The sequence below is a fragment of the Convolutriloba macropyga genome, chromosome 8 (assembly GCF_964194025.1).
Source record: "Convolutriloba macropyga chromosome 8, txConMacr16.3, whole genome shotgun sequence".
Classification (NCBI taxonomy): Eukaryota; Metazoa; Xenacoelomorpha; order Acoela; family Convolutidae; genus Convolutriloba; species Convolutriloba macropyga.
Genome location: NC_134475.1, coordinates 26,274,464 through 26,297,682, shown reverse-complemented (window position 1 = coordinate 26,297,682; position 23,219 = coordinate 26,274,464). Strand labels below are relative to the sequence as shown.

The 23,219-nt window shown below is 35.7% G+C and overlaps 2 protein-coding genes across 2 annotated transcripts in view; both read left to right on the top strand.

Annotated features, from left to right (window-relative positions):
* The window catches only part of LOC142344636 (negative elongation factor B-like), a 28,103-nt gene extending 14,919 nt beyond the window's left edge, over window positions 1–13,184 (top strand). Inside the window, exons 4-7 of the mRNA XM_075396449.1 lie at window positions 664–776; window positions 5,726–5,916; window positions 7,251–7,377; window positions 12,546–13,184. Coding sequence (XP_075252564.1) covers window positions 664–776; window positions 5,726–5,916; window positions 7,251–7,377; window positions 12,546–13,033 — 919 coding nt within the window. The 3' untranslated portion in view covers window positions 13,034–13,184. The remainder of the gene's footprint in view (window positions 1–663; window positions 777–5,725; window positions 5,917–7,250; window positions 7,378–12,545) is intronic.
* Window positions 13,185–18,042: 4,858 nt separating this feature from the next.
* On the top strand, window positions 18,043–21,860 carry LOC142344635 (uncharacterized). The gene is made up of 2 exons (XM_075396447.1): window positions 18,043–18,572; window positions 19,927–21,860. Exons 1-2 carry the CDS (start codon window positions 18,221–18,223, stop codon window positions 21,720–21,722), a joined length of 2,148 nt encoding a protein of 715 aa, XP_075252562.1. The 5' UTR covers window positions 18,043–18,220; the 3' UTR covers window positions 21,723–21,860.
* The last annotated feature ends 1,359 nt before the right edge of the window (window positions 21,861–23,219 follow it).

The window sequence follows — 23,219 nt, the reverse complement described above, 5'->3', positions numbered from 1 at the left end:
TCTCTCGTGTCATTGACCTCAAGTTGCTTTTAATGACATTAACATTGTTATGTTGCCTCTCCTTGCCTTTCGTGCCATGCAAGAATTTCATTAGATGTCATGTTCTCTGCTTTTTCACGTTTTGGGTCAAAAAGTTTAGCTTTCAATACTTTAACAACAGTACCCACTATTTATTTTTCTGTTTTTCTTTATATTTGGTCAAAATAGTTTGGCTTGTTGTCAGTTATCGAATTCAGGGCTCAAATCAGTTGACGTGTTTTATTCAATTCTTTAGATTGTAATTCCAGACTCTGTGAACTTTCTTTGCCACGCATAGACTCATTAGCCGTCTTATTTTTTGTCTAATTTGAATTTCATTATGGCCTTTTGTAGTTTTATTTGCTCTGTGTTCTTTTCGCTTTATTTTTTTGCACCTGAAAAGTTAGGACTTGTTAGTTTGTTTTATTTCCCTGTTAGATTGTCCTTTCTGCTTTGAAATTGTGCTACTTAAATTATTTTAAATACCTAAACAGAAACACGTAACTCAATCCAAAACAATCATAACACAATTACTTGGCTCAAGAGCTGCGATTAGCAACAAAAGCATCCGGTAGAGCCCACTCGTTTTGCGATCGGTCAGGACTTTAAAAGCTTAAGAATTCAAGGTATTTGATCATTCTACAGGTTCACGTGGTGCATGGATGCGTGTCTGAAGGAAAAAGAAGTGGACTCGAAAAGGGCTAAAGAGATGTGCAATTTCGTCCACTCTCTCAAGAAAGATCATTCACGCGTTATAGGTAAACAACTGCTTATTGTTTCTCTTTAGCTTGCAGCCCATTGATTAAGGAAGCTACATCTGTAATTTGTTATGACAGGGTTCTCTTTCATTGGTCTTTAAAAACCTCTGGCAGGGCAAGATCTGAATCATGAGCGGCTTTTTTTTCAGACAGGCTTTTGAAAACCAGAAGTAATTAATGGTGCGGTGCTACTTTAACTCGATTATTCAACGGTAGATTCGATTGCTCAATTATTAATTGCTCTCGAACGGAGTTCGTAGCAATTATTGTAAACGTGTTGGTCTTTTTACGACTCGAAGAGGAGTATTGAGATTCTACAGGTTTTTTTTAGCTGACGCAAGTTTTCATGACTTAAATTTTTACTTCTTTTTTTCGACCATTTACCTCCGTTTTCAATTGCTCTCAAACAAAGTTTCCAGCAATTATATTAGTCCTGTTGGTGTCTTTATGCGATTTTTCGCTTGACCGATTTTTCGTCTGACTCATTCGACTTTTCGTCCGCAAAAACGGGATAAACAGGTAGCGCCCAGTGGGCATTAAGTGCTTTTAGAGCCTTTCAGCTCTGATTTCAGCTCAAACTGTTTTGGAGACCTATACTTATGATGTGAAGGGCGGTTCTTAGAGGTTGAAGACTTCCCCACTGCTGATCCCCCACTATTGCCCCCATCCCCCCACCGCGTTGTTGCCCCCCACGCACTGTTGGCTCACCCCACCCCCCATCAGCCCTGGTGCACCCCCCACCCCCTGGCTAGCTGCTGACAAACAACCGCTCGCTAAAAACGCAAATGTATACTAATTTTTGGAATTTTCTCAGGTTTACTGAAATATTTTGTCATTTTTTAGGTTTCTTCAGCCTCAAGAGCCACTTAACCTCCTCTCCTCTAGGGTCTGATAATAGGTAGCTGCATAGTTTCTAGTGGCAGTGGAATGGTTTAAACATTTTAACATAACGAATTTTTTTATAAATCTTGTGTTGTTTTCAAATTTTTTAAAATTTGTTATCATTAATTACGTTTTTCGACCACCAGTCCAGTGTTTGATAATAGGTTATTGAAAAATTTAGTTCTGCTCTGGAATAGTTTTCAACTTTTTAATATGACAAGTTTTTGAGAGCCACTTAACCGCCTCTAGGGTTGAAGATAGGTTACTGTATAGTTTCCGGATGCAATGGAATGTTTTAAGATTTTAACAACGGGTTTTAACATTTTTTTGACAACTTGCAATTTTTTCATTTTCTACTTTTTTCCTTATTCGGGTTTTTTGACCCTCAGGGGCCACAAAACATCTGTTAATGTTTCATAATAATTTACTGAAAAATTTTTATTGGCCATGGACTAGTTTTCAATTTTTATCACAAATTTTTGCATAAAAACTTCTTTTGTTGAAGTTTTTTTTTAAATTTTGGCCGTTTGGCAGGTTTGTTCATTCTCAAAGGCCAAGAAATCTCATCAATGGTTTGACAATAGGTTACTGTATGGTTTCTAAATGTAATGGAATGTTTTTCAAGGTTTTAACATAACGGATTTTTATCATGTTTTGACAATTGTTTTCGACATTTTTTCTTAGTTACGTTTTTTCAGCCTCGGGAGTCCGAAAACCTCCATTATGTTTTCATAATAAGTTACTGGAAAATTTTTTTAGCAATGGATTAGTTTTAATTTTTTATCACAAATTTAAGCAATTTTTTCAACTTTTTTGAAAATATTTGCCGTTTTTTAGGTTTCTCCAACCTCGGATCGAATTAAACTCCGCTGGGGTTTGACAATAGATTACTGCCTATTTTCTCGATGTAATGGAATATTTCAAGATTTTAACATGCCGAATTTCATCATTTTGACAAAACATTCATTTTTTAGTTTTCATTTTTTATCACACATTTTAGCAACTTTATAAAACTTGCTTTTTTAAACATATTTTGGCCATTTTGCAGGTTTGTCCGGTTTCAACAGTCAAGAAATGTCCTCTAGGGTTTAACAATAGGTTACTGTATGGTTTCCAGATTTAATGGAAAATTTTTCAGATTTTAATATCACGGATTTTTAACATTCTTGTGACAAAAGTTGCAATTTTCCCCTTTTTTTGTGTTCCAGGTTTTTCAGCCTCAGTGGGTCAGAAAACCTCCGTTAGTGTTATGTAGTTACTGGAAAAGTATATGGAAAGTTTTATATCGGCCATGGATTAGTTTTCAATATTTTATCACAAATTTTAGCATTTTTTTAATTAAAACTTGCCGTTTTTTGTCAAGTTTTTGATTTTTTTGTCTTTTTTTAGGTTTTTCTAGCCTGGTTTCTCCAACTTATAGTTTTTTGAGATGTATTAGAATGTTTTTCATGCTTTTAATATTACGTGCAAAGTTTTTAAATTTTTGATTTTTTTCGGGCAGCAGTGTCCTAGTGATCTCCTCCAAGGTTTGATAATAAGCTGTTGCATACTTTCTAAAGTTAATGGAATGTTTATCAAAATTTTAATGGCTCTAGTTTTAGCAATTTTTTGATGAAATTAAATTTCAAATTTTTGGAAAATTGTTATGTTCCAAGTTTATGGATCTTTGAGCCAGTGAAACTTGAAAAGCTTGAAATAGGGATACTGGATAGTCCCTTGAGACAACGAAATAGTTAATATTAATATCTTTAATTAAGAAGTTTTTGTTAGACTTGCGATTGTTTGCGAAATTTTTGAATATTTTTAACGATCATTACTGGCCAACGAAACTTGCTGGTGGGTTACTTGACAGGACTCCAGAGACAAAAAATAGTTTTGAACATTTTTTTTCACTGCGGAATCTGGAAACTCTATTTTGAAGTTTTGCATTATTGAAATTTTTTAAAATATCAGTTGTTATTTATTTGCTAACATGGCTAGAAAACTTAAAGTTGCAGTCGAATTAAGCTGAAGCTAGCCTCACTAGTCTCTGGCTAGCTACTGAGTAAGCCAACCGCTTGCGGTCGTTTGAGAGCAGTTCGCCCGACGTTAGTCGGTTATGTTTGATTGTTGACTTCTGTTTTCGAACATAGGACTTCAACAATAGCTGTTTGTAATGTATAGCAACTGGGAACTATTGGTAATATTCAAGCTGAAGAGGTCGATAGAATTTTTGGTCCCATTTAACCACTTCCTACACCCTCACACCCACGTACCCGCCCACCTCAACCCTCCCCCCACCACCCCTCCCCCACAAACTCTCCCATCCCCGCCCCTCACGTACACCCTCCCACCCACCTAACCTAACCCCTCCTACAAACCTAACCACACCTACAAACCACAGCCACCCCTCTGCCCCCCCCCCAAAAACAGCACCCTCCTCCGCACAACACACCGCACCTACATCCAGTTAACCCCAACCCTCCCCCATTTATACCCTTCCCTACCTACCTACCCACGTTTTCATAAAAATTCTAACTAAATTTCTTCATATTTTTGATTTAGGTAGGCTCAGATAAGAGCCCACATAATTCCCTCCGACCTGTATAAACTAACCCACCTCCCTCCACTCCAACCACCCCTTCTCCCCCCACACCTACCGCCACCAACGCCACCTATCCCCAACAACTGCACCCCCATCCCCACCTCCCCATATTTCTTACTAAAAATTGATTTTTGCTCACTCTATTGCTTTTTTCTCAACGTTTTTCTGAAATAGGTAGGGTTAGATAAGATTTTTTATTGCACGACTCTTGGATTCTTTTCCGGTATTCTACCGGCTATGTTTTTATGCAGATTTTTTGTTATACCGTATTTGCGCTTTTCTTCGACTTCTCAAGTAACTTCAGGCTCTCCCTGCCCCCCAACTACCCCCGCCCCCAAACCACCCTCCATCGTCTATCCCACACCTATGCTCAACACATACACAACACCTAACCACCCACACCTACCCGCCAACATTTTTCATTAAAAATTGATGTTTCACATGTTTATTGCTTTCTAATAGCCGCCGTCAGCCTCTCAACAGCTATTATTTAGGCGCTCTCCTTTTTTTAAAATTCGCTTTACCTTTCATTGCGTTTTTCTTTTTTACAAAGTCACGATTTTGACGCTTGAGTTCTGGCTTACTTTACTCACTGTTTCATCTGAATGGATTTTAAATTCTTTCACGCATTGATTTACGCATTATAGTGAATACGGTCAAAGCCAAAAGAGCAAAATACGGGATAAACGTATAAAGCCCTGTCATTAAGTAATTTCTGTAGGTTATCAAAGTTCATTCAATCTAGTTGGTTCTAGTATTTTGCTTAATAGCGTTCAGTTTAAAAGCTAAATTAAGTGTAATCTCAGAATCTAACCGAATGTTCAGAAGTTACGCACCAAATAAGAAAATTTTGACACTTTGAAAAATTCTCTCGATTTCAATCCGTGTCAATCCCAATGGGCGTCATGCGGGTCAACGGCGGCTATTTTTCCGCAACTTGCCGGCTGTTTTTCTTTTTTCATATTTCTGTAGGTAGGGTGAGATAAGAGTTTTTATCGCGCGACTCTTCGAGTCGTTTCCGGTATTCTCCTGGCTATATTTTTTATGCAAAATTTTTTGTTTGGCCGGTTTTGCGCTTTTCTTCTAGAACATTCTTTGACTTCTCAAGTGACTTTTTCAGGCGTTTGTTCTTCATTTTGGATTTATCTCTATTTTTCTCTCTTCGAAGTAAAGCTTGTTGCTAAAATAAAATCGATTGCAGCATAGCAACAAGAAGGGCCTGATAGCCGAGTGGGCAGTGCTTCTGGTGAGGGCTCTGGAGGTCCATTGTTCGAATCCCGGTGTGGGTAACTATTTTTGTGCCCATAAAGAAAGATTATTTAGGCTACAGCCCCTGAATTAAATTGCCTCGCTTGTCGTTCGAGAGCAATTCTTCCGACATTAGTCGTTTTATGTTTGAGTATGGTGTGAAATTGTGATGTCCCAGAATGCATTTACCGTCTATCAGAGAGACAGCAGTAGTGACACTGGGTGATTTTTGCAGGTGACCTGTCTATGATAGTGTGTGACCCCTATACTGTGAATACATTGGTGCACAGTGTGTTCCGACAGCTGCAGGTTCTTTCAGCTCGCAAAGGCAGTTTCCCAAAGCGAAATGACGACACCCTTCTTCTGTTGCGACTCCTAACTCTCGCCATATCTGCCTGGGAGATTATTGATAAACAGAATTTCAAGGTCAGTTTGTGAAATAAATGTCCCTGAAGTTTTGGAACTGATTTCTTCAAAGATGTATTCGTTTTTACACTAGAACGATGTACTAATAACGTGTTGCATTTTTCTCTTTTAAAGCGGAAACTTGCGTGAACAAAAATGAGTAGACTTTTCGTCGGAATATTGCTCCGTAAAATGCTTTTGTTTAAAGTTTTCTTGTTTAAACTACTTTTTTTTTACGTTGTATGATGAGGATTTGAAATCATTGTACTTTGTGATCAAAAACGGACATAGTGGAGAGATATATTAGTTCTTTGAAAGGGTAGAGAACTGAGTCGTTGATCTGTAAGCAAAAATTACTTTGGATAATCTGAATCTATAAGATAGTATTATTTAGAGGTAATTGTCTCAAGTTTAATCTTGTAAGAAAAAGTTAAATTGTTCAAAATGAAATCGGAAATGTAGAAGTCATGATTTGTATGTAACCACGTTTTAGCGTCATAAGTTGGCATTAGTATTATGCTTAATGGCGTTCAGTTTAAACGCTAATTTAATTTTAATCTCAGAATCTAACCGAATCTGCAGAATTTACGCACCAAATAAGAACAATTTGACATTTTAAAAAATTCTGTCGATTTCTGTCTCTTAATTTTTGCGTTTCGATACCAATGGTCGTCAGGCGGGTCAACTGAGTGGATTTTAAATTCTTTCACGCATTCAATTACGCAATGTGCTGAATACTGCCAAAGTCACAAGATCAAAGTCAAAAGAAACTGTATAAACCGATAAAGCCCGGTCATTACGTCATTGAGAATTAGGTTATCAAAGTTATTAGAGTGTTTGCTAGCTGAAATTGGTAGTAAGCTTATTAGCTTTCAAATTAGAAACTGGATTAAATATAGTTTTAGAACTACTTTTTTTTACGTTTTACGATAAGGATTTGAAATCATTGTACTTTGTGATCAAAAACGGACATAGTGGAGAGATATATTAGTTCATTGAAAGGTTAGAGAACTGAGTCGTTGATCGGTAAGCAAAAATTACTTTGGATAATCTGAATCTATAGGATACAGTATTATTTAGAGGTCATTGTCTCAAGTTTATTCTTGTAGGAAAACGTTAATTTGTTCAAAATGAAATCGGAAATGTAGAAGTCATGATTTGTATACAACCCCGTTTTTTGTCATAAATTTTGTTGATTTTCTTTATTACAGTTGATTTTTTCATATGCTTCAATTACAGTAAAAATGTATACCTATGGTTTTAAAAGGGAAAGGCGTATTTAAATAATAAGTTAAGATTAACCAACTCCTACAAATCTAAACTTCAGAACATTAGTATCAACTGAATGTATTTAGGAACCCAAAGTGGATTCTAAAATCTTGTCCAACTTCTGTCCCGCTCTCCTCTGTCTGTTTGTGGATGACGTCATCAGACCTGTGGAGGTCAATGTGGAGAAGATGAGAAAGGCAGTCGATCCCACAGGTAAAAATTTATCAATAATCGGAACATACAAAAATCGATTTTGATTGTATTGGGGCGCTGCTTTTTTCAGAGCCCCAAAGATCAGTTCACACATTTTTTGACTTTTTGAGGTCAATGCGAATTCGAATTGTTGTAGTGATTTTAGTTACGTCGAGAAAAGAGATCGAAAAGTGAGAAATTTAAAGCTTGAATTGTTTTCAAACGAAATTCAAAGAACATCTAATTGTTTAAGGGCGAGTTTTTTTTTCAGTTGTGTGATTAATTTTTGGTCACTCTTGACTTACATCACTCCAATGTGACTTTTCCCTTCTCTAATTGATTTTGACCAATTTAAGTGAACGAGATATGGTCAACTGAGTATATGTCACTCTAATTGAAAGTCATTTGAGGGTAGCTAAGAGTGACAAAACATACAATTTCTTCTAAACAAAAATACGAAATCTGAACAATTAGTTAAAAAAAATAGACAAAATTTTTCTTTTCTTCATTTTCATTATTATTTTTATACCGCACGTCTACGAAGCTATCGCAGCTATTGTCTGACAATCTGCGAGCTATGTCGAATGATACTTTAGATAGAGTTTCTGATGAGGCATAAGCAATCCTATTTAATGCATTGAGTTGATTGCATATGGTCGTTATGACTTTATGACGACGGAATTTCATGAAATGTTTGTGAACTGTGGCCTCTATTTGGTATGTATTGTACTTTTGTTGTCTTCTTGCTTAGTCTCAATGATGAGAGGACCCATTGCGTTTTTTATTGCGACATAAAGAAACATAATTTATGTTTACAGTTGATAATTTTTATTTTTATGACTTCATCACTATATAAAAATGAATGAATGTTTTTAATAGCTTATGGTTTTTAACTTTAACAATTTTTGTCATGAATTATTTTTCAATAGCCGCCCGCCGTCAGCCTCTCAACGGCTATTATTTAGGCGCTCCCTTTTTCAAATTCGCTTTACCCTTTGATCACGTTTTTCGTTTAACATAAGTCAGGCTTGACCTCTGACTTACTTCACTCACTGTTTGAACTGTCAATTACGCAATGTGATGAATTCTGCCAAAGTCAGAAGATCAATGTCAAAAGAAACTGTATAAACCGATAAAGCTCGGTCATTAGGTCATTGAGAAATAGGTTATCAAAATTGTTAGTGTTTGCTAGCTGACATTGGTATTTAGCTTATTAGCTTTCAATTTAGAAGCTGAATTAAATATAATTTTAAAATTTAACTGAAACTGCACGCCAAATTAGCACACTTTTTGACACTGAAAAAAGACAAACAAATTCGGTCAATTATCTCTTCTTCTCTTTTTTCTGTTTCAATCCCGATGTGCATCCAGCGCGTCAACGTTGGCTATTTCCCGTCAATCTGACGGCTATGTTTTTTTTTCATTTTGACCGTATTTGTTGGTGTTTCGTGTTGACACTTAGTCTTCAAATGATAGGTATATTTTGGTTTTATTATGGCCAGGGGGAACTTTTTGTAATGTCTTCATTTTTTAATAGCAGTCCTCGTCTTCTCAACCAGCTCTTGTTACCGCCAATTAAAAATGTGTTTTGCTTTACCACATTTCGCCGTTTTTTCGACCGTTTGCATGAAATCTTTTGGACTTGTCTAAGCATCTTTCGTTCTTCACTCATTCTATTCAAAGTTTTCTTAAACGGCAGTTGCTTGGCAAAATTAATCTAAACGAAATCAATAATAGAAGCAGGATAGACCCCTAAAGCCCCTTTACGGATGGGCACTACTAAAACTTTGTTATAATTCTTAGTTACCGTCTTTAATGCTTATTGGTATTAATATTAGCCCCTGTATCCTCTCTTTTAGAAACAAGAGTTTTTCTATTTACGAAATGAGTTTAAAAATTTTGCACTTTAAAAATGTGTTTGTACAAAAATCAATTTTCATTTTTTTATCGTCTGCCGCTTTTTTCGTTATGCATTTTTTTACGCCGCAAATTTTCCGCAGCTTCTTCGTCCGACTGACTGTATTTTCGTGGGTGACGTTTTCTCATTCTAGCAAAAATGTTTAGGCCATTTATGTGATAAGCTTATGATCGTACTTGACGTACCTCACTCAAGAAAATTACTTTTGCGCTTCAAAATTAATTTTAATTTTAGTTTGTTTAAATTCCAAGAAAGTCATGTGTGTACTAAAAGTCGCTAATAAAAGGCTTCTGTGGAGTTAATTTATCGCTGAATGTCCTCAAACACTTTAGGTGGCGTTGGATAACGTTTGCAACTTACTTCTGAATTCGTATCTATATGTATTCTGTGGCAAGTATATCTGTGTCACAGCTATTGCGGCAATCTGCAGGGTGTGTTTGATCATTTTGTCAGGATTGTGGCTCAAAAAACATTGTTTGAGTTTTCTCCTTATTTGTTGTTCTGTTTGCCCTGACAATCAGTCTCATATTTGAATTGATTTTCTTTAGTTTGCAACTATATTTTTTTTGCTTAGACACCATATGTTTGCGAAAAATTATTGTGAATTTTTTTAGATGATCCTTTCGTTTTTTGGAATTTTTGTTACTTGTCCGAATGTAATTTATAAAAGAATCGATGTGCTTTTCAACATCAAATTATATGTATTTAAGGATTTCTTCAACTAGTGTCTTAACTAATTTGAGGTAAAAAATGGAATAAAAGTTTTTAGTTGCTCTTCTCAAAGAAAGTTTGTAGCAATTATATTAGTCCTGTTAGTCTTTTTTTAAAACAATTTTTTGCTTGAGTGATTTTTTGTCTGACCTATTTGACTTTTCGTCCTCAAAAACGGGATAAACAGGTAGCGCCCAGCGGGCATTAAGTTCTCTTAGAGCTTTTCAGCTCACTAGTCTCCAAGGATAAGATTAACGGAAACTGTTTTGGAGACTTATACTTATGCCGTGAGGGGCGGTTCTTACAAGTTGACCCCCACCCAACACCCACAACAACCAACCCCCTCCCCCCCACAACAGCCCCCCTCACTCCCAATCCCCACCCCTGCACATTGTCAGGCCGTGAGGGCCCGGTCCAGCCAAAGATACCCCTCCCACCGTTGCTCCCCACCCGCTGCCCTCACCTCAAGCCCATTCATGTTAGCTAAAGCTATGCTCAATAAACCGTGGTTAGCTACTGACAAAGTCAACTTCTTGCCTGTCGTTTGAGAGCAATTCGCCCGACGTTAGTTGGTTCTGCTTGTATGTTCCTCTTTTTCCAATTGTTTTTCTGCTCTGATGTTTTTCCAATTTCTGCTGCGCCATATGTTTTATTGGCCATCAAAAGTTATTATTTGCAAACGTTTTTTGTCGACTTTTTCCTTTCTCTGGAGGATTGTAGTTAAGTACTTCTGGTGTTTTAACAATCCGAAGAATTTGGGTTTTGTTGGTGCTATGTCTTTTTACAATCCAAAGTATTTGGATTGTATTGGTGTGCTCTCTTGTTTTAAGATATGTTCACACCTTCTTCGGCTTTTTCGTCAGTGAGAAGTCAAGTTAGAGTGGCGATTTTAATCGCTTTGGAGTAGTAATGAGAGCGAAACGGCAAGTAGTTTTGAAGCGTGCTTTTTAAGTACCTTTAAAGTGGAGTGAGAAGTTGGTATTTGAACAAATTTTAAGTCTGAAATCAATTTTTTCCACGTGCGGCAATTTGACTGCTGTTTCAGTGTTTTTCTCTTAAACGCTATTGAAATTATACATGTTTTCCAATGGCATCTATTTGCAGTTGATTGAACTCATCGACGTGCAGCTAATCCTTTTGTCCACTTAGAAACTATTTGCTGTCTGAAAATACTGCTGAAAATTTTTCTTATCAATTAGTATCATAATTGACAGCTTGATTGGTTGATAATAAGGCATGAATAAAGCTAATTAAGTGTAGGAGTTGCTGGCTAGTGATTTTCATAACTTTTACTCTATTTGTTCTCAAACTATTTTCATGAATTTTTGAGTTTTGAGAGTATTTATAGTACTTTTTGTTGTCTTTCTACTAATTTTCATTCGGGAAATTTCCCGTAGGTTTTCAATATGTTCTATTTTCACCGTTGTAATTGTTTCAGCTCGGAGCTAATCTTTCTATGACATTGACTTTCAATGTTTTCGGGAAATGTCGAATTTTTGACGTCTAAGAGTTTTTTTCCGAATTTGTCTTTTTTGTGGTCTCCTTATTGACAAGTCTAGTCGGTTGCCAGGGATGCCAAGTTTAGCTGTTTTTGTCTATGAGCTATACGCTGTTCGTTTTCGAAAAAAATTTCTGAATTTTTTTAGTTTTGTTTATACTTGTACTATTTGATGTTTTACACTTTATCTCATTAATAGCAGACTTCATCGGTTGATAATAAGTAATAGGTGAATCTAATTAATCGCTTGAGTTCATAGCAGTCGTTTTAAGGATTCTGATATCTGTTTTCCGAAAATTAAAATAAGATTTTTCGGTCTTAAGTGTGTGTTTTTCGTATCGCTTATTGTCAAAAAAAATTCTTATTGGCCTTCCAATGCGGCGTATTTCAGGCAATTTATTGACTGCAATTTTTAGCCAACGTTTTATTCACTGAGATACCATTTGTTTGAAAGGTTGAAGTGAATCATGCCGTGTAAAAGTATTTTATGGGTTTTAAAGTTTTATGATATGCTGTTTTGCTCAATTGATTTGCTGGTCAGAAACAGCATTTCTAAGTTTTTTATTCAATTTTTTGGATTGTATTTCGGGACTTATGCTGCTATAGTTTTATTTCGTCGTCAAATTTTTGTTACGAGCATTTAACGTAACACGCTCACTTCAATTCTGCTTTTTGTTTATTGTTTCATGCAATTTGTTTTGAATTGTGTACCTGATGTTATTTTTTGATTCTTAGTGGATCGAGTTTTTTGTTCATTGTATGATGAAGTTTTTGGTCACATGTGACTTGCCTCACTCTCCAAAATTACTTTTCTCACTCAGAGATTTTAATTACTGTAATTTGCTCCTTTATTCTTTCTTTTCCATTTTTAGACGGGCAGGTCGTGTACGAAACTATAGCAGCTATTTCCTGGGAATCCGCCAGCTATGTTTGTCACTGTTTGGGATTAAAGCTGAATCAGAACTTAACTGTTAATAGTGTTCGTCCTTTTATTGATGGTCATGATAAAATTGATGTATCTTTCATACGTGATGTGTTGATATACGAATTGATATTTTTCAGGTGCGCTTAAATTGGAAGCTTCAAAGAAAGGCGAGCTTCTTCCAGACTCAGTTTACAACGCAGAAATCCCGGCTGCCTTTATAGAAGGAATAGAAAACAGCAAAATAGCGGGACACTTAGCTGGAGAATACCTGTGCCACCTCGCCAAAGCGAGGAACAAGTTGGCGTTGACTAGAATACTGAAGTGTGTTTTGGAATCTGATTCTGATCTCCCGTATTTGGATATGTTTCAGCATCAGTTCATGTTCGCATTGGCCAACATGGTTGAAGACTTTAAAAGTGACTCGAAGTTTCGCGATTTCATTTTCAATTCATATCTGTTGGTAAAAGTGAAAAAGGAGTCTGTATTGCGACACACATTGAGACTATTACAGCTGATTAAGCATAAAATTGGGAAAGAATTGTTTTCAGAGCTAATAGAAAAGTTCAAGCCACTCGAAAGTTGTTCTGGTATTACTGATGATTTGTACAAGAAGCTTGTGGTTTAAATAATTTTTTTTTGTGATTTAAGTTTTGCAGTTCGCTCAAAGTTTTTGCGAAAATTAAATTTGTTAATCTTGTTCGAGTTATGTTTAGTTTCCTTTTTTCAGTACTTCTATCGGTAAATACGATTAATTCAATCAAAGCTTAAATTAATAATTTGTTCTGAAACTCCTTAAACTAGGCTTAAGCCTGTGCAAGTGCTACAGAATATTGGTTGGGGTTGTTAATAGCTGCAATAGCGATGGCTGAGTGAATTTGTCATTGGCCTTCTCTTGGTTTTTTTTAAAATCAAAGAATTTGAATGGTATTTGGGTGCAGTCTTTTTACGACTCAAGAGTAGCGGCGGAGTGTATTTTTAATCAATGAGGAGGATCAGAAATGTGCGTTCGCAAATAGTGTTCCGACCCCGCCCAACCACGTTTTTAACTTAATTGTCCACAAAACGAAGAGATAGAAAACTTTTAACAAATCGCTTTTTGTCCGGAAATAATTGGTGTAGACATTTAAAAAATCGCTTCAAGCTCAAACCACTATAAAAATTAAAGGGGCCCAATGATAGCGGCCATTAAGGAAACTAAAAGACAAGACAAAATCTAATAAAGCAACAACCATTACCTACGACCAAAACTCATTGTCCATCTATTTTTTATTCAAGGAAAAAAGTCAAAATAGCACAGTAAAACTAAACTAAACCAAATGACTTGTATTTCACAAAAGAAATAAACCTGTTTTCATTGATAACAAATTAACAAGTGTAGCGAAAACTTTGAAAATATCTTATGCGACACTTTTTGAAAACAATTAAATTCAAAGTCATGAAAGCCATTAGCTATAAACTGAAATCATTCACTGGCTTGATTTATAACATCAAACAAAACCGTTGAGAACTGTCATCATTAAAAATGTCATACAACTACGAAAAGATCAAATAAAGGCAAAAATCAAAAAAGCAAGGAAATCTACCTTATAATTAACTTTAAATGGATGAGACCCCTCTGTTTGCTGAGACTATGCAAAAAGGTGGCAGAAGTAAGATAAAAAATTAGATAAAAATTAATTTTGAAACAATTTTTTTTAAACGTAAGACAAAAACGTAAGACAAGACAACAGATTTCAAATAAAAAATGGCGAATAGATTGTTTTTTACTGCTAGGGAAGTCAATTGGACATGTTAGTGATACTACGTTAAAAGACTACAAATTGACAACGAATACAGCTAGAACTCAAAATTTAACAAACAATTTTACGCAAACGGTGTTGAAGCAAAAAAAAAACGTATGCTTTTCGCATAAATTATCATGTTTGCTCATTGGTCTTGAATTGCACTTAAATTTGATACGTAAATAATTGAGGTTTGATTTGAAATATTTTTAGTCTTTAACTAACATAAAAAAAACAAAAAAGGCACAAATAAATGAAAAAAAATATTCAGCGCGCCATTACAATCCGAGGAGCTATTAGATTCCACAAGTGGACCAAAACTGGTCCTGCTCTTGCTTCATCTCCATATAAACTAAAAATGCTCCAAATGTTACCGAAATAGCTATATTGACTAAAAGGTTAATATAGCAAGAGCTGAATTTTGCTTCATCTGAAAGCACTAGATAGTTTCTTTAATAGCTCCCTTAATACCAATTTAGCCATTTGATGCATTAAATTTAATCGTAGGATTGCAAAAAGAACATTAAATGCTAGCAAAACTGAAAGAATCCATTAAAAGTTTAGGAAAGGATTTTTTGGAGCCATAAGAGCCACTATCTTTACTAAAAAAACAAGTTTTTTCATTGGAGCTGATTTGTACATAAATGGGACTTGTTATCAATTGAATTTTTAAATGAGAACTGACTTGCGGGTAATTGGGATACGAATTTGCAACAATTATAAAAAATACAAACCCAAAATACAATACAAGTTCTTTTTCATTGCGAAAATCAACGATGGACCAAAACTGGCGTTGCTATCTTTGTCCAGCTAAAAAAACGCGATTGTTCTACAACATTTTGTAATAATTTTTGGCAAACGAAAATAATATCAAATCTAAACACTAAATTGTACATTTTTAAAACTACATTAATATCTGTTTAAAACAAGCTATTGTCTGAGTAATCGCAGATTGTCTCAGCATTTTTCATGTCTGCACTACCGGTCAAACTGGACAAAGTTGTCCACATAGGCATATTTGAGGCCATTTTTGTGAAGAGAAATTGCTGAATTTTCATGAATCTGGCTGGAATTATAGACAAAACAGTTAGTTCAAACAATACACCGACTCCCTTTTACTTAAACAAAACCAATGAGAATATCGTCAATATTTTACTAATTGCGAAATTTTTGAACAAAACAACGGAAGTTAGGTTAACGTTCACAAAACTTAAACCTCCTTAACTCATCGGGAAAAGCAAAATTTCTAAAATATCTTTTCAATTTGAAATTCTTTACCTGACTAGCTTTCCAATGATACTATTTACAATCTTTTACGATGAATATATCGATCGGCGAAAATTGACTGAACAAAAAAAACCCGTTGAGTATGTAGTTCCTCACTCACTAAAGTGGGTCAGAACAATAAGAATAACTTACAACTGGTGACCAAGAGAGGCACTGCTTAAAAATTTTTGCTGGACAAATTTAAAGAAGGGCGAAGGGAGAATGGTTAGTTTTTACGAACCGTTAATTTGAGAGTACGATAAATTGAGGTGTGAGAAAGTTGTTTCAAAGCTAGCGAAATTTTGTGTTAACGTGCGGCTTTTTCAACCGATTTTTTGCTTTTGATGTTGAATAATTTCAAATTGCTCTCTAACGAAGTTTTGTGGCAGTTTTTTTGATAGTTTGGCAAATTTTTGCTTGATAGTTTTTGCGCTTGTCTTCTAGACAATTTTCACTTTCGATTTCACTTCTCGAGTGACTTTTTCACGCTTGACTTTTTTTGCGTGATCTAAATCGCTTTTTTGGGAAAATAAGTTTGTTGTTAAAACAAGCAGTTGTAAGATAGCAAAGCACAAGGACATGTCAGCCGGGTGTTTAATTCTGTCGAGGACCCCAGAGGTCGGGGTTCAAATCCTTCCCTAGTCGGATTTTTTTTGCGCTTAAAAATAATTTATATGGGCTACAGCCCCTTAATAATTTGCCCCACCGAAAGCCTTTTGTCCGCTGTTATTCGGTTTGTTTCCTTGTTTAATAGATTTGATCCGATAAAAGTAATAATATTAAGTTTGTTTTGATAGTGCTGTGAAGTTTTTTTCTACTTGTAACGTCTCAAAAGTGCTTTTTATGTGGATTTTAAAATCAGTCTTTAGCAGTTTTTAGCACAGCTGTTGTTGGTCCTGCTCCGAAGCAAACCTTTTCCGCTATGGCCCTGTGCACCATTTCGAAGCGAATTATTTATTAGAAAAATGATTCATTAATTAATGATGAGTTAATTTAACGTGAAGCATCACTCCAAAGTTTCTATTGAAATAAGATAAGTCTACCACAAAGTTCCAAAAAATATTCTGAAGGCGAGTTTTATAATAAGTTAAATGCTTTTTATTCTGTGCTTTTATTCTGGCTCTTATAGCAGTTTTTGCCCATTTGATACCTTGTTTATATTAAGAGCTCACTAAACATTTATTGCTCATGGACATTTTTGGAATTTTATAATGAAATGTTATGGAAAAATAAGAAAATTGTTTTAAGTTTTTGGTCAATTTCCTAATTTGTTTCAAGAATTTCAAATTTTGAGAAGTTTGTGACCTTATTATGGCTCTCCTAATAATGCGTGAGCTGTTTGGTTGCATCAATTGTATGATGAACGTTTTTCTTTTGTATGTGTAGTTGTATATTTTATGAAATTTTATTTGACTACTTTTTTCTTAAAATTCTGCTGGTAGATGCTAGTTATTTGAAAAGCTATTTTCGGCAAAGAAGATTCCGGATTTTGTTCTTGAAATTCTTCCGGCTATTCTATTTTGGATATGTTTACACTTTTAAAGTCAAAATTGAAGTGGTGGTTGTGGTCAAGCCGAAACAAGACGGAGTAAAAAAAGTGAGTGGTTTTGCGACGTGAAGTGTTTTCACATTTATTGTTAGTTATAGTGAAAAACGGATGGTTTAAATTAAAATTCGATTTCTTGCTAATTGATGGATTTTACTGTTCATGTGCAATAGTTTGACTTTTTAATTTTTTTTTGTTCTTTAGTGGTTTTCTTTCTAAATCGTGTTAGTGCTGTTTAGGTCTAATTTTGTTCATTGAGGGCTTGTCCTAATATGATTTTAATTGCTCTTGAACGAAGTTCATAGCAATTATTGTAAACGTGTGTGTTTTTTATGCAAATTTTTCGCTTGACAAATTTGCGCTTTTCTTCTAGAACATTCTTTGACTTCTCAAGTGACTTTTCACGCTTTCGTTGTTCATTTTTGAGTGATCTGTATTGCTCTCACGCCGAATTAAAGCTTGCTGCTAATATAAAATCGGTTGCAGAATAGCAGAGGTAATTGATTCGTAGCGCAGAGGTTTGTGCGTGTGGTTGTGGATCGGGAGGTCAGTGGTTCGAATCCCGGTTTTATTTGGTCGTCCAATTTTTTAGAAGCTGTTTATTCATTCATTTTTACGACTTCAGCTGCGTGCGTGACGTCACTTTCACATTTACTGGAGCGTTTTTTAGGCCAAACCTGAGTTGCCTTACTCAAAATGTTTCTTCTCTCTAATTGATTTTTTGCTTGAGTGAATAGGGGGACTCAAATAAGAATAACTCACTATAATTTAAGAGCAGATATACTGTACATGAGTCTAAATTATTTTAGGACAGCACTATAAAATCAGATATTTCTCCTAGGCGTTTAGTAGGTTTTCTTTTCGTTGTTGTTTTTGGGACTACAGATCTAAGAAAATATTGCAGCTGTTTTTGGCAATCTGTCTGCTATGTTTTTCCAACGCATAAGATTTCAGATAGTTAGTTTGTCGAAAATTTAACGTTAAATCTGTCGTCGTCTTGAGAAAATCTAAATAACGAGCAGGATGCAAAACATGCTTCTTAAAATATTACTAATTCGATAAGAACTTGGTGTTTCAGATTATATGTATATTTCCCTAATTAGATTAGCTTCGTTTTTCGAGAAATCGTTCTATATTTAACCCAATTCAGGAAACCTATAATCATTTTATTAGAATTGTTACTGACCCTACAGGAAAATCGAGAGGAATTCACTACAATATGGTGTCTTTTCTTTTGTGCCCAAATGAGCAGGTTGATCAAATTACGAATGGGAGAAAACTCATTAACCCAACTTCACACTTATTACCCTTAATGATGGAATCTGACCCCAAAGGAGGAGAAAGTCCACAGAATGATAGAGGAAAGCATGAAAGGGCATCAAATGATGAGGAGGAGCAATTTGTAGTTTTCAATTCGATCACATTCTCAATCTTATCACGGGAGGGTGCTTCAAAAGTGACAGAGGGGGAAAATATTCCCAGTCAACCTGATCTGCCAGGCTCCTCAGACTATTTCGTACCTCAAGTTGAACAGACTCTGCTTCATTTTATATGCACACTACCCTATGCTTGTAAGTTGCGGGATTCTTGTTTTAATTCACCCTATATCCGCTATGTAAACATGTACGTAATGGAATAAGCGCGAAAAAGGGGTATGTGTCAGTCAAAATGGTATATTGGTTCTATAGTTCATAAATGTGTTTTTTGGCTGCTTATCTTGGATGCATGTTAAGCATATATGTTTTGTTTTTTTTTGTTCAAGTAACGGCGGAAGATCTAGACATATATCGTTTACTTGATAGTTCACATATTCTGGTAAAATAATGAGAAAGCAATTGTTAATTCTGATAAGAATTAACAGAACCTCAATAATTGCTAAATTGAATGACAATTGAAAAAAAAATATTAAAATGCCAGTCTTTAAATCGCCGAAAAACGTACTCAAGCGAGACACAACTGGTTTTAGAGCATTATGATCACACTTAGTGTAAGTGCCCTTAAAGAAATGGCCAAAATCAGGTGATTCTTGAGTCCAACAAAAAATCTCCTGGTCATAATGGCCATTGTGTTAACAGCTAGATTGCAAAAGTGTGACTGTTAGTTGCTTCAGAATTGTGCTAGTTAACGTAGGTCCCATCATGTATTCAACGGCTGCCTTTAATCTCTGACGAGTCAGATTGATATTTATTGATAATACGCAATTGAAACTTGTAGGGCAATCTTCGCCTCAAAGCAATATTTGCATTTAAAAACAGTACTGGCAAACACATTAAATCCTCGAAACTGTGCTGTGAGAAATGCACATCATTCCCATTTTAGATATTATGAATCGCTCGATTGAGATGTTTTTATGGGTGCAGTTTACCGAGCACCGGTTTGTTTTGCAAATTGCAATTTTAACTGCAGCAACCGTGTGAATTGTCTACCAGATGCCTCCAAATTTTCTGGAACCAGATAATCTGGCCATGGAGGTGGGATAACGGTGCATAAGATGTCCTTTTATTTAAGTGATTGATGATCAAGAATGTCTTTTTATAGCTGCAAAGCTGTTATCTGAGCATGCATTTATAATGCGGCACTCGTGGTTTTGAGAGAGTGGTTTTTAATTCTTCGATAGTATTTGAAACTATTGTTTTATGGAGGTTCATGAAAGAGTTCCACCCGTAACCCGATCAACACACGCCCTTACAATAAGGTTAATGCTGGCATAATTGAACCGTAGCTAGCTACTGACGAAGCCAACCGCTCACCAGTCGCTTGAGAGCAATTCGCCCGACGTGAGTCGGTTATGTTCTCGATGGAGTAGAATCTTTAATTTGCTGTTTTGTTATAGTCTCGTTGAATTTGCAATTAATGATTATTTAGTGAAGATAAGACGCTCTATTATACACTGCCTGTTTTTGTGTCCATAATTTTTGTGTTTAGGTTCTTCGGAAGACTTGGGTCAAGAAGAGCTGTTTGTGTCACCTACTGATTCAGAATTAGCCCTTAAGCTAGCGATAAGCAATCAAAAACTTACCCTGAAATCAGCCAAAAATCTGACTGTCTCAAATCTGTGCGTTCAGAATGAAGACAGTAATTCTGTATTGTTTGTTGATACAGTGAGTTCTGATAACTCACATAACTTTCTCGAGAAGCTTCTTAAAGGAGAAATAGACGAAAAGGACTCGAAATCATTCGAAAATTTTCTCTCAGAAAATAATAAATATGACTTAATGGCAGCTATTGAGCTTTTTTGTCAAAGGCTGATCAATCTGAAGGAAGCAGGGAATAAAGTGACGTTTATTTTGAGATGTTTTGACGATCAGTTTAACTTGCATCCCCTAGAGGTTGTGTTTCTGACCCAGCTGCAGTCACATTTTGACATTAAATTCTCTGATGATTCCTCTGACGTCGATATTTCGAAATTAGTTGCTTCTCACAAAAGTAGTTCTAGCTACTTGAAGGAGTTGAATGAGAAACATCTGGCTCTCTACTCAGTATGGGTATCTTATCTTACTCTTCTTGTGAATTCGCGATGCGAGTTGTCACTCGCTCGAACTCTAAACGTGCCAGACCGCGAATTGGATCCGTCAGTTTTCAAAGCTCTAAAAAAGAGCGCATACGAGAAAGAAATGCCGATGTTCCAAACAGCGCTTTCCCTCATAACACAAGTACGATTAGGAGGCAAAGGATACCGACCAAGTTCGAAAAGCTCAATATTGCAACACGTGAAGGGATTGGGCGAGTTTGTGGACTTCATTGATCGGCTGAGATCACATCTGGAAGATTACAACCTATCCCCAAAAATTGCAATTAAGAGAGTTCTGCAAAGCTTGCAACGCGAATTCTTGAGCTCTAAAAGATCGCGGGAGTTTTGGCCTTTTGTGGATTGTGTGTACTCGGAGCTATGGCAGTGTTTGAAGGAGATATGTGCACTTAACTTGGTGGCCCCTTCTCCAAAGACACCCAATAGTGGGGGAACCTTGGCTGGTCGGGAGTCCTTTAAGCTTCTGCATCGGATGGTCATCAAGTTGAACGTCATTCACTCGCTGCGAAGTGTAACCTCTATGGACTTTGGTTCCGACAAGTCCAAATTGAGTCATACTCCAATTTTAGAGGCTTTCAAATCGCCTGCAGTTGCAATGACACTAGAGAAAGCTATAAAAGATTGTGTAAAGAAAGCTGAAGATGTTAAAGTTGAAAATGAGGAAAATAACAAGCTCACTAAGACTCCACTCAAAGGGCCGAGAAGGTCGCAACAAGAAATGAATTGGGCCAAAACACCTGAAACCCCGTTTTTTGGAGCAAAGGATGTCAATTTTACCGTTGAAGATGAAAATTCACGCTTGTCGCTCGATTTTGGCCAGGACAATCAACAGGAAGCCATAGAAGGTATAGAGGATGAGTTAACCGAGTCTGTATTAGAGAAAACGATTGTCTGCGAGGAATTCGTGAATGCAGAACCAGATTTTGATGAAAAGTCAAATTTAGTTCCTGACACTGTTCCTCAAAAAGACGTAACAAAAACTGCGAAACGAAAGAAACTTGAAGCAAAAATTGTTCCGGAGCAAGAGAATAAGACAGGTTGCAAGGAGAATGTCAGTGCTCAAGTGACCAAAAAGCCAAAAATTGAAACAACTGGAAAGAAGTCGGAAAATAAACCGAAAGGTAAGAAAACGACGAAAAAGACTTTAGAACCTGTGAAAGGACAGAAGACTTTAGGAATGTTCTTCAAATAAATGGTGCTGTCTGATTGTGCTAATGTCAAATAGATTGTCTTGTGGTTTGATTGTTGTCACAAATCTTTAGTTATTTGAAGTGATCGGTTTGAAGTTTGAAAAGTTGTATTGTTTGTGAAATTAAAGTTTGCATCTGTATATTTTTTAAGCTTCAGGTTTATAATGAGTAGCGGCGTGTTCAAAAATAGTTTTACTACAATGCAACGTAATTAAAAAGATATTGATGGCATTTTTGCATAGAAAAGCATGGGTTGCGAAGCAACCCTTTACTCCTTTCAGCGATGTTGAGAACACGTTACCCGAATGTTAGGGAATAAGTCATCGTCAAATTAAGCAAAAAAGTGAATTGAAGCACTGTCAAAAAGGTCTCAGGGGCCAAATTCGCAGAGCCAAAATGTCCAATGTGACAAAATACTCAAAATATACCCCATATTTTACCGATTGTACTCATTAACAGAACGACCAGTTACCATAATATTATCTAAGTTAGATAATTTGTTAATCAAGTGTAATCAAGTAAATAAACAGTGTAATCAAGAAAGTTTTTAGTAGAACCTTATTCATAAAAGTAATTCACAACCTTAAGACTCAAGTTTTTTAGGCTTCTTTAGTTGTTTTCAGCAGTTCTGCATGCCGAAATTGGCAGCTAATTCAAGTATTAGTAGTAAGTATGTATCCGGCGCAACCAGCAAATGTGTATTTAAGTTGTAAAAAACCAACAAGGAGGCTCGGTAATGTGCATACGCACATAAGTTTCCGACCCCGCTCATCCACATTCTTGACTTAATTGGCTACCGAATGTTGAAGAGATAGAAAACTTTCAAAAACATACATATCGTTCAATAAACCACCAAAGGAATAAAATAATGTTACGCTAGAGGGCCGATGAAACTTGTTGTTAGTAGGACTACTAGAAAACAACAATAAAAATCAAATAACGAACATTAATTAAGATCAACACTCGATGCCTATTTTAGAGAAATCATAAAATTAAACTGGCATCAGATAAAACCTGAACAAAACAAATTGACATGTACTTCATTGGAAAAGATATGGGACCTGTCCTCAATCGACTGGGTAACAAAAAGAGCAAAAAGGTGCGAAGTTCGAAAATACGTTTCTATTTTTCTATTTTTGAACAAAAAATGTTTCAAAGTGATCATTATCATAAGATATTAACTGAAATGTTCATGTATAAATGTTCAATTGCCCAATTTATCAAAGCCAATCAATTGGACCTACCATTAATGTTATAGTTTAAAAAGAAAACGGACGTTCTTTTAATTGTACAAATACAAAATCTCATAAAACATTTTATGAAATCTCATAGTAACAGTAGTAACAATGCCGAGATGAAAATGGTTGAAATTAAGACCGGTATAAAGATTAAATTGTAGTTCACTGGAATTGGGTTGTGACCTGTCTCTACAGACTAATCTACAAATAGACCAAAAATTGGTTAAACATTGTCAAGCTCAAAAATCCAAATATTTTTTT

Excerpts from the sequence above, each read along its gene's own strand:
- LOC142344635 (XM_075396447.1), top strand. The coding sequence starts at position 18,221 with ATGGTGTCTTTTCTTTTGTGCCCAAATGAGCAGGTTGATCAAATTACG. Across the intron at positions 18,573-19,926 it reads ATGCACACTACCCTATGCTT|GTTCTTCGGAAGACTTGGGT; the intron begins GTAAGTTGCGGG and ends TTTTGTGTTTAG.